Source organism: Ahaetulla prasina, chromosome 4 (genome assembly GCF_028640845.1).
Source record: "Ahaetulla prasina isolate Xishuangbanna chromosome 4, ASM2864084v1, whole genome shotgun sequence".
NCBI lineage: Eukaryota > Metazoa > Chordata > Lepidosauria > Squamata > Colubridae > Ahaetulla > Ahaetulla prasina.
The window spans coordinates 28,289,234-28,306,570 of NC_080542.1; the positions used below are offsets into that span (position 1 = coordinate 28,289,234).

Below are 17,337 nucleotides of genomic sequence, written 5' to 3' on the forward strand. Positions count from 1 at the left end.
TATCTTTGCATCCTGATTAATTAAAGAAATGGGCCGATAGGACTCAATCCTTTCTAAATCTTTATCTGGTTTAGGAATTAGGGATATCACCGTTCTATTCCATGATGAAGGTACTTCTCCACCATGTAATATTCCATTAAATAATTTTTGCAATCTTGGTATTATTAATTCTTTAAATTCTTTATAAAACTCAGCAGGTAATCCATCCTCACCTGGAGCTTTCCCTAACTTTATTTTTTGTATAACTCCATTAATCTCATCTTGTGTTATATCTTCTTCCATCAATTCTTTATGTGTTTGATCAATTTTCACCACATATTTTCTAAAATATTTCATTCTTCTAGGAGGGTGGGTGCTAAATTCCTACAGTATGCTACTTATATTCCAAATACTGATGGGATCTTGAAAAATAACAAAAATTTTGGAGAATGAAAGTGTAGGAAAGTAATTGTGGCTGGGGATTTTAATTTAATCAGAGATAAAATAGATAGTACTAACCCCACTCGTTGTGGAGGAGCAAATAAAATGGATTTTAAATACGTGGATGCTCGAAGCGGCGTGGTGGATGTGGAGAGAGGTCAAGGAATTGAAAGAGTATATACTTTTCTCTAAGATATATAATACATATTCTAGAATTGATTATATTTTCTTTCTAAAGATTTGTTGAATAATGTGGATAAGGTAGATGTGGAATTTTAAAGATTCTGATCATGCAGAAGTTATGGTGGATTTAGATTTTAATTTTGAGAAAAAAGAAGTTATTGGAGATATGAGGAGAAATTGTATAAAAATGAAAAGGATAAAAAATGGATACTTAAAAAATTGGAGGAGAGTTGGAGATTAAATGATAATGGGGAGGTTAAATTTGAAATTGTTTGGGATGCGATGAAAGCTGTGTTTAGAGGGGAGAGTATTAAATTATCAAGTAGGAAATATAAAATTATAAAATTAAAATGGAAAGGATAAAATCAGATTAAAGAATTGGAAAATCAATTTTTGCTTACTAAAGAGAAAAAAATCCTTGAGGAGCTTAATATGTTAAGAAATAAAATGATAGAAGAGGATACAGAGTTGGTAAAAAGAAATTTGAGATATTTAAATAGGATTTTTTTTGAATTTAGTAACAGAAACTCTAAGTTATTGGCAAAGATGGCGAAAAATAAAAGAGAGAAGAGAGAAATTGGAGCTTTGATAGATGATAAAGGTATAAGATGTTACAAAAAATTAGAGAAATGTGAAGTGGTTAGAGATTTTTTTCAGAATTTATATTCAAAGAAACCAGTTAATCGGGGAAAATTGCAAAGTTACTTGGATATTTTTTAGATTCAGTGACTTTTTGTAAAAGATAGCCACTCCACCACCTCTTCGGTTTTCACGATCTGATCGATAGACTTGATATTCTTTGTTTGAGATAATGGAGTCAGGAAGGGATGAGTTCAGCCATGTTTCACAAACAAAAATGATATCAAATGTGCCATTGTTTAACAAGAGGATAAATTCAGATAATTTGTTGACAATGCTTCTTGCATTTAACAATTTGCATTTGAGATCTGAAGTGATTGGTGTTGAAGAGGTAAGGGGCGTGCATACCTAGTTTTGGATGTTAGTAGGTTGGGGGTTGTGTACAACAGATGGTTGTATAGATGGTTGGATGGTAGTTTGGTTGTTTGGATGGATGGTTGTTTGGATGGCTGTTTGGATTTTAGTTCTGTAGTGATTGATGTAGAGGAATTAAGGGGCGTGCGCACCTAGTTTTGGATGATGGCTGGTTGAAAGTTCTGTACGACGGATGGTTGGATGTTTTGGGTGATGGGGGGTTGGGCGTTGGGCAATTGATTGTAGGTTTTTCTTTTAATGCAGACATAATAAATTATGTCTGCATGTTGTAAATTAAAACTGAGATGCTTGGTGGTGGTGGTGGGGGGAATACCTAGGTCTTGGGAGCCAGTTTTTGTCAGATATTTTGAGAAGTGTTGACAAGTGCAAAATGATAGCTAAGGTTTCTGGGTTCTCTGACACAATAAAATCTCTGGTCCAGAAAACTTCACCTCATACCTTATCTGCTGGCAATCTATTCATAAAGAAAGAAGACGTTTTAGAGCATTACATATAATGATTTAAATGAACAGCCTCCCCCAACTTAATACATTTCAAAGTGTTGGACTGCAACTCCCATTATCCCATGCCAGGATGACTATTGCATTAATTATTGCCTCATAATATTCTCAACCTCACTGTATATCTGGTCACTAATGGATATCCTGCATCTATTTTAACTACTGCTCCTGAAGTGAGCACAAATGTTCAAAAGTCCTCTTTAAATTAAAATAAAGAGAATCCCTAGTGAATTTTAAGGAATTGGTGGGCCACCAAATGGGCACTTTTGTGCTTAGAAGTGACTTTTGCTGAATGCAAATCATGGTTGCTGCTCTTGGATTTTATGGATTATCTAGAAATCAATCCCTCTAGCTTCCAATGTTTTTAGAACAAAGTAAGCAAAGTAAAGGAGTCATCCCATCCCATCCTTTATACTTCTCAAAAGAATCCATAAACTTCTTATAAAATCTACTTGTTCAGCTTATCAAATATTTGTGTATGTGCATACGTGTTCATGTCCGCAGTTTCTCTGCCCAGGCTTGGGGGAGAAAAACTTTGAATTATCAAGGTGGGTGGGATCAGTTGTCACCCTAACACACGAAATTCCTCTGAAGCTTCATCAGAACCTGACTATTCTCGTGGGAAAGTCAAACAGCAGGTACATTCCGGGAAAGGCATGTAGCAAACAGATGAAATGTTTGGAAATCTGGGGAAGGAAGCATAGGCCATGACAAATGAGGTGGTTGGACAAGCATGCAAAAAGAGTGGGGTCCTTTCAGAGGAGGACACAAAGGCTCTTTTGAGGCTGAACAAGATCAAGTAAGATAATCTATTGGAGAGACCAAAAGAATTGACTACAAGGCAATCTTTACAATGTGCAAATGAAATTAAGCATTTCCAGGTTTGAGAAGGAATCTGTTTGCGGGTAATGGCATTGTGGTGGCTGTTACAATTCCCAACTTGTCCTGGTCCTGTTAGTTGATGCTGTGACTTAGGATCGTGTGTGTGTGTGTGTGTGTGTGTGTGTGTGTGTGAGTGAGTGTGTGTGCTCTCTTTGCTTTTCGAGCAGTGAGAACAGACACAAAGAGCATCTTTCTCAGCTCCCTACTTGCTGTCCGTTAAAATTTGGGGCTTGAAATATTTGTCTATTAGATTTATACCTTGCCTTTATTTAATATGACATTTAATGCAGGGAGAAGAAATTAAAAAGAGAGTTAAAAAGAACTGATGTGAGCCAGTGGAAAGGCATTTTGTCCTGGCATCCTGGGAGGCTCCAGCAAAATATAGCAAGGGCTTATTCAACAAAAGCATGCCCTAACTTGGAAAGGAAAATATATCGCAAAGAAGAAAAAGGAGGATAGAAGTCTGTGTAAATATGCACTTGCAAGTTCAGAAATAGTGATTCTACAGGCATACCTTGCTTTTTTGTGCTTTTTTTTTACAGCAAAAAAGATTATGACTAACTGAATGCTTAAATGAAGATTAGCATTTTTTAATCAATAAAGTATTTTTAATTAAGCTGCTACATTGGGGTGTTTTTAGACATAATGCTTTTATATTGTGTTTCCCTGAAAATAAGACCCTGTCTTATATTTTTTTGATCCCTGAAATAAGCGCTTGGCCTTATTGCCCTACGCTCCAAAGCCTGCTGGGCTTATTATCAGGGGATGTCTTATTTGGGGGGAAACAGGGTATATTAATAGACTAGCCAGCAGAGTGTCAATGTAGTTTTCACATCCACTGGAAAACCAAAAAATTGTATAAGTTGCTTTATTGCAATATTTCCTTTATAACATTGGGTTGGAATGGAACCCTTAGTATCTCCAGGGTATGCTTTTATGAAAACTTTTCATAATGTGGAACCTGTCAACAGGTTATTTCTGTTCCTGCTAAGTATTGTTGGAAGAAATATCCATCTGGGTTCAGTTCCAAGTGGGGACAAAGACACTGGAAACATGGAGACTGCTTGGAAAGATGGTTTAATGGTGGTCAGGATCACATGGCTTGAGTTCCTGAACAGAAAAGGGGCTGAGATCCTGTGTGCTCCTTGGCTTTATGCTTTTTCTGAGCTTTGAACTTTTTGGGGCACAGGAAGAGTATCCTGATTGGTTGCCAAACTCCCAGGTGGTTTAGGGGTCTTAGCTAACATTGTAGGTTGTCCCTCAAGCTTGCCTGAGCCTTGCCATGTGGTGAGTTTCTATTGCTAGATGGGTTCTATTATGTTGCAGATGATGGCCCATTGACAAAGGTGGGGAGAATGAGTTTCTACCTCTGACCCATTGACAAAGAAATGAGTGAGCTTGGTTGAGGCTTTAATGGCCCATTAACAAAGGTGGGGGGTGGCAGGAAGTTGCAGGGAGCTGCTTTGTCTTTAAAACATGTTTCTCCATTTCTCATCCAGGGAAATATATTCTGCCTTTTTAAATATTTTCTAAAATATTTCATTCTTCTAGGAGGGGGGTGGGTGCTAAATTCCTACAGTATGCTACTTATATTCCAAATACTGATGGGATCTTGAAAAATCTCTTTTCTTCAAAGTGTCTGTGTGTCAGTGTGTGTGTATTTGACTTGGACAGTCATTCAAACTGAGAAAATTTTCAGAGCAGAATTGACTTCTACCAACTCTTCAAATAAGACAATGGTTTAGGAACATCGTCAAAGGAAGGATAAAGCAAGTCAAGATGGCTGGATGATTGATTTCCTTCCCCCTTTTTATAAGTGAGAGATATGCAACCCATGTAAAAATGAGGGGGACAGGCTTTCGCTGTATTTTATTTCCCCCATGAAAGCGCCTATAACTGTCCTCTGTAAAGTAGTATGGGTGTCTACTGTTGGAAGAAAAATCCAGTTCAGTTCTACGCCAGGAGGAAAAAGATCAATGGAGGCTGAATACAAGGAAAGAAGTCTCTTTTATTTGGTTTCTAGAAATTTCAGTGACAGCAGCATGTTTCTGAGGTGGCTGACCAAATGGCTCAGTGAGTGGATGGATCTTTATAGGGTTCTGGGCTTTGGTGATTGAGATGCTCCAGGGGGTTGTGGAATGTAGTCAGCCTTGTGCCTGTTATTATTTCAATGGTGATAGGTTAATCCTATTATATACTAAAGGTCCTGTCCTGTCCTTAGAATTTGGGTGGGGGAATGTACATTCTTTATCCCATCAGCTCCAGCCTGTCTGAAGAAGTTTTGTTTACGAATAGGATGGCCTAATCTTTCTGAATCTGCATTCCTAAAGGTCAGCCTCTTTAAGCTTCTTAGTTTGAAGCTTTTTTCCCTATGGCAGGAAGACTGAGGCTGCTTTCTGCCTTTGTAAAGATTTTTCTCCATTTCTCCTTTGGGGAAATATTCTATCCTGTCTCTTTTTAATATTAAGAATAAAGAATATTTTAATCTGGGAAAGCAGGCGGCTTCCTACAGTATCAAAATGATCCTAAATGACTAATGCATGATGAGTAGACATCAAGAGATAGGAAAAAGCTAATTAACCACGAACACTTGATCAAAGGCAACAAAATAAGAAAGGGCGTAACCCAGCAATCCAGACAAATGTCCCAAACAAGATGATTATGGGATGATAAATAAAACCAACCAGGAGAGAATTCTTTATTGCTAACATAAAGCAGCTCTTGACCTTGATCTAGACCCGTTATGGCGAACTTATGGCACGCGTGCCAGAGGTGGCATGCAGTGCTCTCTCTGACGGCATGCGAGCTGTCGCCCCAGTTCAGCTGCGCCACGCATATGCGCGCCTCCCGCCAGCCAGCTGGTCTTTGGGTCTCTGCCGTGCATGCATGGGGGACAGGGCTTGTGGGGGGGCACGCATGCATAGGGAGAGCAGGGTACGTGTGTGTGGATGCATGCATGTGCGAGGCACACGTGTGCATTGCATTTTAGGGGTTCGGGTGCTTTGGGCACTCGGTCCGGAAAAGGTTAGCTATCACTGATCTAGACTTATATTCTCCAACATACTTTCTACAACATGGTATGTTAGTCCTCCCTGCTTGTCAGTCAGTATTGAAAAGGAAATTATGGGAATTTTAGTACAATACAAATAGAGGAAGGCTGTCCCATAGGAACATTTTGAAACTGCTGAAATTTCTTTTTTCAAAGCTGCCCCATATAGATTTATCTATTCTAATCTTTTGAAATTGTCTCCCACATTTGCTTGAATATATGCAGGAAGATGTGCTATTGAATTTTACTTAGGAATTATAATTTCTTCTTCTACTTTCTAAAAACTACACATTCCCCATGGGTGTTTTCCTCAAAAACACCCATCTCCCCCCCCCCTTTAAAATTTTGTATGGAGGTACAGAACTAGGTGGAAAAACAGGAAAGGTATAGATGGGACCAACATACAATTCTGTTTCTTTCTCCAAGATGCTCAATACACATGCAAAGGAAATCTGGAAGATGCTTTTTTTCTTAGTGATCATTCTAACCTCAATTAAAAAATGATATTCTAACCTCAATCAAGAAATAAATAATTCTAGAGAAATATAAGAATAGAGAAAAATAGAGAAATTTCAAGGGCAACTTTAGGTCAATGGAATAAACCGGCTCTATTGTTCAACAAAACATGGTTGTGTTTGTGCTGCTAAATGAGTCCTTATGTTCTGTCCTGTGGGTCAAGGGAATAAATAGCACTACCTCCCCACACTCAAGACTTTATGAATGCAACCACACATGCACACCTTGCATTCTTTCTTGTTGGTCATCAGCACTAACTTCTGGGATTTCAGATATGCCTCCTGTTGAAACCACTGCTTGGTCTTGGAGAAAGTACAACAACCAATAGTGTTGGCATTTAAAATCCAGAGCATGGCACAGCTCTTCCCCAGACTGTAATTCCTCAGTTATACTGGCTGGGAATTCTTGGATTTGTACCCCCATCACATCTGGAAGGTGCCAAGTTGGCAGAAAATACCAAATAGCAGAACTGCTTTCAAGTAGAAGGGATGCTGAGGGGGATGGCTTTGGTCCCGAACTCTTACTCTATAATGTGCCTATTTATGCATTGCCCATAAGTGGAAAAACACCACTCCTCTCCTCTTCCAACAAACGATGCTATAAAACTTGCACTGGCAAATCTTAAAATGATTGCAATAGTTCTCGACTTACAACCATTCATTTAGCAACTGTTTAATGTTATAAGCGGGCTGAAAAAAGTGATTTATGATTGGTCCTCACATTTATGACCATTGCAGTATTTCCAGTCACATGATCAAAACCAGGCACCAAGCAGCTAGAATGTATTTGTGATGTTGCAATGTCATGTTACCGCAATTGCAACCTTCCTAGCCAGCCTTCGACAAGCAAAATAAAAAAGTGGGATTTACTTAATGTCTATATAGTTCACTTAACAACTACAATGATTCACTTGACAACTGTAGCCAAAAGGTCATAAAATTGGATATGACTCAGGGGTGAAATCTAAAAATTTTCCCTACTGGTTCTGTGGGCATGGCTTAATTGGTAGGCATGGCTTGCTGGTCAGGTGATTGGGTGGGCGTGGCCAATAACAATAAATAAAAATAATAAACAAAGTACACAAAACAACAAGAGGTACCAAAAAACAACTTTCACACTTTACACACACACAACACAATACAACTGACTAATACACAATGTAAAAACAGCTGCACTTCACCCAAAATAGCCCCTGCAACAAGCAAGAACCTCACACAGCGACAAAAAGTAAGAAAAAGAGAGGATCAAAATAAAAAACTCAGGTTCACATTCTATATCGATCCATAATTTTTTTAACTTTGTTTTTTGGTAACTAAGCTTTCACAAAGTCATACAAATAGTAATATTTATCCAATATCCTAAGCCAAAACCAAACAAGCTACATCATGGCTTGATGCATTGTATGAGTCCCATCAAAGAGATCTTATTGGTTTTTTTGTGCAAAATTATTGATTGCACAATGAGCCACATAAATAAGGACTGTAGATTTGTCAACATATACACACTGTCATGTTTCGTATTCTGTATAAAGCAGCTAGTTAGAAACATCAAGGTATAGGGAATAGGAACCTAAAAAAAATGAAGGGACTTCAATCAGTCCTCTAAATTTTTAAGCAGCATTGTTATGGGAGGAAAAAGTGAAGCCTGTGCCACAATTTTTTTCCGGGCAAGAGAAATAATATTTGTCTTCACAGTTATGATTTTCAGAGCCATTGGTAAGTTAGATCAGCTGCCTATAATGGCCAATTGTTTTACACAATCCATTTGTCACAAAATAGAAATTAGGAATCCAGACATGAGTCTATATTTCAGATGTCTGTGTGATTACAACCCCTTATACATATAAGAAATGCAAAGTGTGATTAAGCTGTCCCTTTAATGTCATAACAGGGATGCAGTGGCTCAGTAGCTAAGATGCTCAGCTTGTCGATCAAAAGGTTGGCAGTTCAGCGATTCGAATCCCTAGTGCCGTGTAATGTTGTGAGCTCCGGTTACTTCTCCTAGCTTCTGCCAACCTAGCAATTCGAAAGCACGTAAAAAATGCAAGTAGAAAAATAGGGATCACCTTTGGTGGGAAGGTAACAGCATTCTGTGCGCCTTTGGCATTTAGTCATGCCGGCCACATGACCACAGAGACGTCTTTGGACAGTGCTGCTCTTCAGCTTTGAAACGGAGATGAGTACCGTCCCCTACAGTCAGGAACAACTAGCACGTATGTGCGAGGAGTACCTTTACCTTAATGCCATAAACCAGTCCATAAATTCAGATTATGAAAAAGTAAGGTGGCTGCTATATAAATATGAATTCTCTGGCTTTCTAAAGTGATATTGGAATATGGAAGACAGCTCAGGAAAAGAGATTTGCCCATGACAAAATAAGATCAGATGGAGATGATCTGCAGAGTAGTTGTGGGTGAACTTGTAGTGATGGCGGCAGGAGGCTCCACCCAACCGCCCAGACGTCATCATGGTTGCTCTGCGCACGAGAGCAAAGCAAACTGGTAGCGAAGGTATGTGAAACCACTACTGCTGCAAAGGATTCAGATTGATAGGAATTGATAGATTTTAATCAGGAAAAAGTATTGGGGAGAGGTGGAAAAGTTCAGCTGGACATGCTGGTTGGGGACACAGTTATAGCCTCCAAACAATGGAAGGAAATTATAAGTAGACACTTTTCCATGTATAGCAAAAGGGGGTTCAGTTTTAAATTTATCATACAGACATATTGTTTTGCCTAAAAATAAATATTTTCCTCAAAATACTTTGTGTTCAAAATGTGCAAGTTTTATAGCTGCTGAGACCATAATAACAGAAGCAATTTTTTAAAAGATAAACACCATTTGGGGATGGAGGGAAGCATTAAACCTAATCTTGCGTAGCTTCTTTTCCAAAAACACTACACTACTAACCAGAGCATACAAAACATTTGCTAGACCAATTCTAGAATACAGCTCGCCTGTCTGGAACCCTCACCACATTTCTGACATCAATACAATTGAACGTGTCCAGAAATATTTTACAAGAAGAGTTCTTCACTCCTCTGAAAACAGCAAAATACCTTATCCCACCAGACTTGAAATCCTAGGCTTAGAAAACTTGGAACTCCGTCGCCTTTGACAAGACCTAAGTTTAACTCATAGAATCATCTATTGTAATGTCCTTCCTATTAAAGACTACTTCAGCTTTAATTGCAATAACACAAGAACAACCAATAGATTTAAACTTAATGTTAACTGCTTTAATCTAGATTGCTGAAAATATGACTTCTGTAACAGAATCATCAGTGCTTGGAACACTTTACCTGACTCTGTGGTCTCTTCCCATAATCCCAAAAGCTTTAACCAAAAACTGTTTACTATTGACCTCACCCCATTCCTAAGAGGAACATAAGTGGCGTGCATAAGAGCACAAACGTGCCTACCATTCCTGTCCTATTGTTTTTCTTTTTTTTCTACACACACGCACACACACACACACACACACATATATATACATATATATATATATATATATATACATATATACATACATATATATATATACATATATATATATATATATATACACACATATATATATGTATATATTTTCTGAGGTTTTCGTGGGTGTTTGTATGTAGATCTTTGGTTATTCGGGTTTTCTCCCGCGTAAAATTGGAAGTGTCTTGGCGACGTTTCGACGAAGTCCCATTCGTCATCTTCAGGCTTCAGCTCCGCTGCTCCCAGAAGAACGAAGCTGAAGCCTGAAGATGACGAATGAGACTTCGTTAAACGTCAAGGCATAACATATATATATAAATAAATAAATATAAATATAAATATGTCTTGATTATTCGGTTTTCTCCCGCATAAAATTGGAAGTGTCTTGGCGACATTTCCAATTTTACATGGGAGAAAACCCGAATAACCGAAGACCTACATACAAACACCCGCGAAAACCTCAAAAAACACACACACATATATATATATATATATATATATATATATATATATATATATATATATATATATATATATATATGCTTATGCCTCTTTATATTTCTTCATATATACGTTTATATACTATATAATATTTTTGTGTGATGCTTATGTATATTGTTGTGACAAAATAAATAAATAAAATAAATTATCTTAAGTGAGATATGATATATAGATACATTTGGTTTCAGTAGATAGCGGCCTCAGGATGACCCTAACTATTTACAGTCAATCCTACAACTATGATCTAGGTTAGATGTTACACCCTATCCTGCATGGATGTGTCCACCAGAAGTCAACTTTCATTTAAGTTTCTCTTATATTTGTCTACGTTTGAAGTTGGAAACCAGGCTATCACAGAAAAAAAATCCAGTTTAGGCTTTCCCTGTTGTGATTGTTCTCCACTTATTGGTCTTTGGGAAAAGGAAAGAAGGCAGGACAGAACCTCCTATGCCAACCCACAGGGATGTCATTACATCCCTTTTTTTTTTTTACCACCTGCAAATGTGTGCGCTCCCATGTGCTTTTGTTCCTGAACCAGTAATGAAAGTAAGTGGATTTTACCGCTGATTCATACTATACATAAGCATATATATTTCAGTTGATCATCTACTACATGAATGAAAAGATAGTCAGTTCCATCTCTTCAGAATTATTTCATAAGAAATAATAGTTCTGTTACTTTATTCCAAGTTAGACCTCCACTTAGCTACCTTCTTTTTCCTTGTCTACTTGGATACTAGAGATTCAGGGTGGAATCTTTGAAAACAAATGTTAATTCTATGAGGGCAAAGCTAGAATATTAGTTATGAATCTTCCTTTACCCCTCATCTATAAATCTACTCTAAGAACCATTATTTCCTCATAATTCCCTCTGCCACAGAGTTAGACCAGAAAATCTCCAATGACCGCCAGATGGCAGCAAAGAGGGGTCTTTTTCTGTCTCTGCTGCCATCTAGTGACTGTCTTTATGTTTGTATCTATTTGTTAGCTCTGCTGCCTCTCTCATGATGAAACAAGTCCTGGCTTATGGGTTTGCATGCAGGGCCTTAGTTTCTACATAGCTACAGCTGGTAGAATTTCTGCCCAAAACTCCGAGAGATACTGTTAATCAGTGCTGAAAATATTGAGCTAGGTGCACAAATGGCCTGGCTTTGGCAAGGACAGTTTCTTATAGATGTATAGAGTTTCACAGTTGAAGATTATAGTCAAATGAATTCATGTGTTTTAAAGGAGATGCTACAGAATTCAGATCAAAATTCCGGCATGTAAGTAAAAGATCCTTTATAGAAGATCTAATCAGATTTAACTTGGGAGTTAGAAGAGTGCAGCGTTTGGAGTTAAATTGCCTGAAAACTTCCACAAACTTCAGATGGACTTTTCCTCCTGGTACATATGGTTTGTAATAGATTCTAGATTACGGTTATAGTGGGGAGGAGAAAAAAAAAACCCTAACAGCACTTTTACTACAAAGTCCTCGTTTGAACCCTTCCTTAAGGCCAATATGTCCCTGATTATTATTATTTTTAGAATCTATTCATGCAAGTACAGAAATGGTGTAATGTCTCGTTTGCCCCACATCCCATGGCTGCAGTTCCTACTTTCCAGGTTCTGAATTGTCTAGGCTTTTAGGAATGTTGGAGGGGAATTTACCTTGAAAGGAAAAATAAAAATGCAGCTTTCTGGCAGGAAAAAAAAAATGTGATGGGAGTTTGCTTCCTGACCCCCTCTAAGTTCTTTTCTTCCCCTGCCAAAATGTGTCTCCTAAAACGTCTCTTCTACAGCACTCCCTACATCATACATTTTCTCCTCTTGTTTTTGGCTGAACCTCTTCTTTAACTTCCCGGCCTCTGTAAGCACATTTCTAATTTCATTGGATAGATATAATTAGCTGCAATCGCCTTTTTACAATTCCTAATCATTGGGGGGAAGATGTTAGAGGCTACTATAAAGGAAGTGATCAGTGATCCAAAAAGAGCCTGTAAAATTTTAGGCCAGTTCCCTCTTTCCTCAGATCAACCTTTATTTATTGATTGATCATATTTATATGGTTGCTCATCTGATAAACTGCATCTCTGAATGGTGTGCAAACTACATTTTTTTAAAAAAAAAAATCTCAAGAAATACAATTAACATTATTAAAAAGCTAGGAGAGAGCATCAGATGTGATAAACAATGGAGGATGATGTTCGAAAGGATGGTTACCACGGTAAAAAGGGCTTATATCCTAGGTTTCACCAGGCGTAGTTCCTTATCAGACAGCACCTGCAACGTATCTCTTCTATTAGACCTGATGGAATAGGTAGATGTAATCTATGTATGTGTTGTTCGTTTTGTATTTTACTTTGGCTATGCACCGCTCTGAGTCCTTTGGGAGAAGGGCGGTATACAAATTATTATTATTATTATTATTATTAAGTAATCCAGCTCCATGCTATTAAGGGCTTACAGGCAAACTTCTTAGAGAGGACTGTAAAGTACATAAGTCTAAGTTCTATTGCCATTGCTACAGGCCAAAACCAGCACTTCAAATTGAATGCAAAAGCAAACTGGAGCTAATGCAGCTCACAGAGCAGAAATGTAACATGTGCCCTTCTAAGGGCACACATAACTGTCTCCGCCACTATATTCTGCAGCAGCTAAAGCTTCCAGATAATCTCCAAGGGCAGCTCCATCTACAGCATTAGCAATTAATTAAATTTGTAACATTGTCTTACTTGCTAATGGCAACATTTAATGGCGAAAAGGCCTTTAAAACATGTAAAACATGATTAAAAATAAATAAAATAACTTAGTGTCTCCTCTGAAGAAGGTCACTGTAGTTATTTCAATAAACCATGACTAGCAACACCATAGGTGAATACTGTATGAACAAAGGCGGCCAGAGAATGATACATTCCAACATATTTCATTTCATATTTATCAGATTTTTATAATGTGTACAATATGGATTTAGTGCATTGTATGAACATAAGCAGAGGCAAAACAAGTCTCAAATTACTTGCAAGTATAAGTGAGTTCACACAACATATTAGAATAGATTATAATAGGTTGGATCAGGGGTGAAATCTACTTACCTTCCTTACCAGTCCAGATGCATATCAAATGTATGCGCAGACCTTCTGCACATGTGCAAAACCTTCTGCGCATGTGCAGAAGGTAAAAAACACATTATTTCCTGGTTAAAACCAGGAAGTAATGACACCCGGGCGGGTGGGTGGAGCTTTGCTCTGCCATCGCTACCCAGATCGCCGAACTACCAGCCACGATTGCTACCGGATCGTGTGATCCGGTCCAATCCAGGAGCATTTCACCTCTGGGTTGGATAATTTGTATTTAACATGTTGTAGGAATGTAGCCAGCTTATTCTTCATCTCTATTCCCCTCCTCCTGGGGGCCCAACGGAGGCTCTGTTTTTTGGCCCAAAACCTTGCTTGTCTGTCTATAGAAGTCGTCTTCTATCCAGGCTAAACTCTAGAGCGCTGGCTGATGCGATGTGTTAATATTTAGGTTGAGTAATATATGATCTTGTGAACTTGGGAGTGGCTGATATAATTGCTGCCTTCTGCCTGGAACGGTGTTTTCCCTTTGCACAATGGTTACACCCCGTTTGCCACCCCACAGCTGTTTTCCCTTGAGCTCAAGAAGAGCAAGCCAGGAAGAAAAGAATATGCATGGGCAGGAAAGGGTTGATGTGACACGAAAGGGTGTGAACACTTTTGTTTTTTTTGCCTTCCTCTTTGATGTCTTGCCTTCCTCTTTTGTTTTCCTTCTAGGAAAGGCAAAGCAAAGGAATTTCACATGAGAAGTAAAGGGGAAAGAGGAAGGGGGAAGGGGAAGGAGTACAAATGCAAGGTACAGTGGTAAGCACTCATTCCTCAAATATATATAAACCACTGAAAGTTTAATGCAGCACTAAGTTCTGCATTGGCATAGCTGAAGAATTTTGTAACTCTCACATAAACAGAACAGCATTTTGAATACAGTCTCCAAAATATGTTTCAAACCATGGGGGTGCATGAAAATAGCACCTGTTGTAACACCGTAAATTAGCTGGGCATTTCCCAAAATCAAAAAATGTGGCTGCTTAAGGTAATGCAGATAAGTCCACTATGAAGCTTCTTTTGGAGATCAAAACCAAAGCACTGCAGACTTCTAGTAAATTGTTATTATAAATCCTGAAAATCCTTTTTTAATAAATCACAGTTAAGTAGGGATGTTAATATTTTTGAACAGGTTACTGCAAATCAAATGTTAAGCTGTTTGAGTTACAAAGGGATTTGAATGGCCTAAAATTAAATTAAGAGGTCCTGATTTCACAATTTGGCCCCAGGTGCCTTTAGCCACGACTAAAACATTCAGATTCAATTGAAATGCACTAAGTGTACAGTATTCCTTAATAAACAACTAGATTATTCTCAGGAAACATATTACCATTTATGGTGGATGTGTCCGGCGGCAAAAAAATTCTGGGCAAATATTAAAAAATAGCTAGAAAAAATAACAACCAGTTGAAAGCAAACCGGAAACATTTTTATTAGGAATCTTTACAAGACCATATATCAAAGAAATAAAATATTTGATTTTACATATTATAACAGCTGCAAGAATAACTTATGCACAAAAATGGAAACAGGAAGCGATACCAACAGATGAAGAAGTGATAGGGAAAGTTTTAGAATGTGCCGAAATGGACAAGTTAACACAAGAAAATAATAATAATAATAATAATAATAATAATAATAATAATAATAATAATAATAATAATGAATAAAATACAGCCAGAATAAAATACAAAAGGAACAATACATACAATACTAAAAACAACCCTTAAAAAACTTATTCAAATGGCCAAATTTAAAATACAATAACACCCTATAAAACTGACAAAATTTAAAACCCATAAAATCAAATTAAATTTTTTTTAAAATCAAGCCAATCCAGAAAGGCGGAATAAATAGGTTTTAAGTTTGCGGCGAAAGGTCCTAAGGTCAGATAGTTGTCGAAGTCCCGGGGGAAGTTCGTTCCACAGGGTAGGAGCCCCCACAGAGAAGGCCCTTCCCCTGGGGGCTGCCAGTCGACATTGTTTGGCTGATGGCATTCTAAGGAGTCCCTCTCTGTGAGAACGCACCGGTCATTGGGAGATAGAGGACGGCAGTAGACGGTCCCGTAAGTATCCCGGTCCTAAGCCATGGAGCGCTTTAAAGGTAGTAACCAATACCTTGAAGCGCACCCGGAAGACAACAGGTAGCCAGTGCAGTCTGCGCAGGATAGGTGTTACATGGGAGCTCCGAACTGCTCCCTTAATAACCCGTGCAGCCGCATTCTGGACTAACTGGAGTCTCCGGGTGCTCTTCAAGGGGAGCCCCATGTAGAGAGCATTGCAGTAGTCCAAGCGAGAGGTAACGAGAGCATGAGTGACCATGCATAGGGCATCCCGGTCCAGGAAGGGACGCAACTGGCGGACGCAACTGGCGAACCTGATAAAAAGCTCTCCTGGAGACAGTCGTCAAATGGTCTTCAAAGGACAACCGCCCATCCAGGAGCACGCCCAAGTTGCGTACTCTTTCCATTGGGGCCAATGACTCGCCCCCAACAGACAGCCGCATCTGCAGCTGACTGTACCGGGGTGCCAGCATCCACAGCCACTCCGTCTTGGAGGGATTAAGCTTGAGTCTGTTCCTCCTCATCCAGACCCATACGGCTTCCAAACACCGGGACAACACTTCGATAGCTTCGTTGGGGTGGCCTGGGGTGGAAAAGTACAGCTGCGTATCATCAGTGTACAGTTGGTATCTCACCCCAAAACCACTGATGATCTTGCCCAGTGGCTTCATATAGATGTTGAACAGGAGGGGCAAGAGAATCGATCCCTGCGGCACCCCACACATGAGGCACCTCGGAGTCGATCTCTGCCCCCCCGTCAACACCGTCTGCATCCGGTCAGAGAGGTAGGAGGAGAACCACCGATAAACGGTGCCTCCCACTCCCAAACCCTCCAACCGGTACAGCAGGATACCATGGTCGATGGTATCGAAAGCCGCTGAGAGGTCTAATAGGACCAGGGCAGAGGAGTAACCCTTATCCCTGGCCCTCCAGAAATCATCCACCAACACGACCAAAGCTGTCTCAGTACTGTATCCGGGCCGGAAGCCGGACTGGAACGGGTCTAGATAGACAGTTTCATCCAGGTACTGGGGTAATTGACATGCCACCGCACTCTCTACAACCTTCACCGTAAAACGAAGGTTGGAGACTGGACGGTAATTTCCTAAAACAGCTGGGTCCAGGGAAGGCTTCTTGAGAAGAGGTCTCACCACCGCCTCTTTCAAGGCAGCGGGAAAGATGTACATTAAAGAGAAAGAAGAGACAGATTATTATACAATCTGGAATAAATGGTATGAATGGCTTGAATCTAGAAATAAAGGAGGAAACTAAAGGGGAGAAACTAGAAGGTATAGAATGTATTAGGAATGTACAATATAAAATGTAAATAATAAATATATAAAAATCTAGAAAAGTAAAGCTATTAATATTAGAAAAAATGAATAGTGATGAAAAGGGAGAAACAATAAGCGCAAGATGTATGTAAGATAGTGTATAAAAATGTATAAATTTAATATTTATAAGTGATAGGGATTATAGAGTAATAAGGGATAATGGGACAAGAAGGATATAAAGAATATAAAGGGAATTGGGAGAAAATGTAAACATTAGGAGATCACCACTACGAAACAGTTGTAAAAAGGGAATGTACATTATGTGTTCTGTGTTTGTTATGTTGTGTTATAGATAAA

General features: G+C 38.8%; 1 protein-coding gene across 4 annotated transcripts in view; it reads right to left on the reverse strand.

Annotated features, from left to right (window-relative positions):
* GREP1 (glycine rich extracellular protein 1) overlaps positions 1–13,705 on the reverse strand; it is a 78,879-nt gene extending 65,174 nt beyond the window's left edge. For all 4 annotated transcript variants that reach the window (XM_058183902.1, XM_058183901.1, XM_058183900.1 and 1 more), the window contains exon 1: positions 13,618–13,705. In XM_058183902.1, coding sequence (XP_058039885.1) covers positions 13,618–13,690 — 73 coding nt within the window. In that variant the 5' untranslated portion in view covers positions 13,691–13,705. The remainder of the gene's footprint in view (positions 1–13,617) is intronic.
* Positions 13,706–17,337: the final 3,632 nt, after the last annotated feature.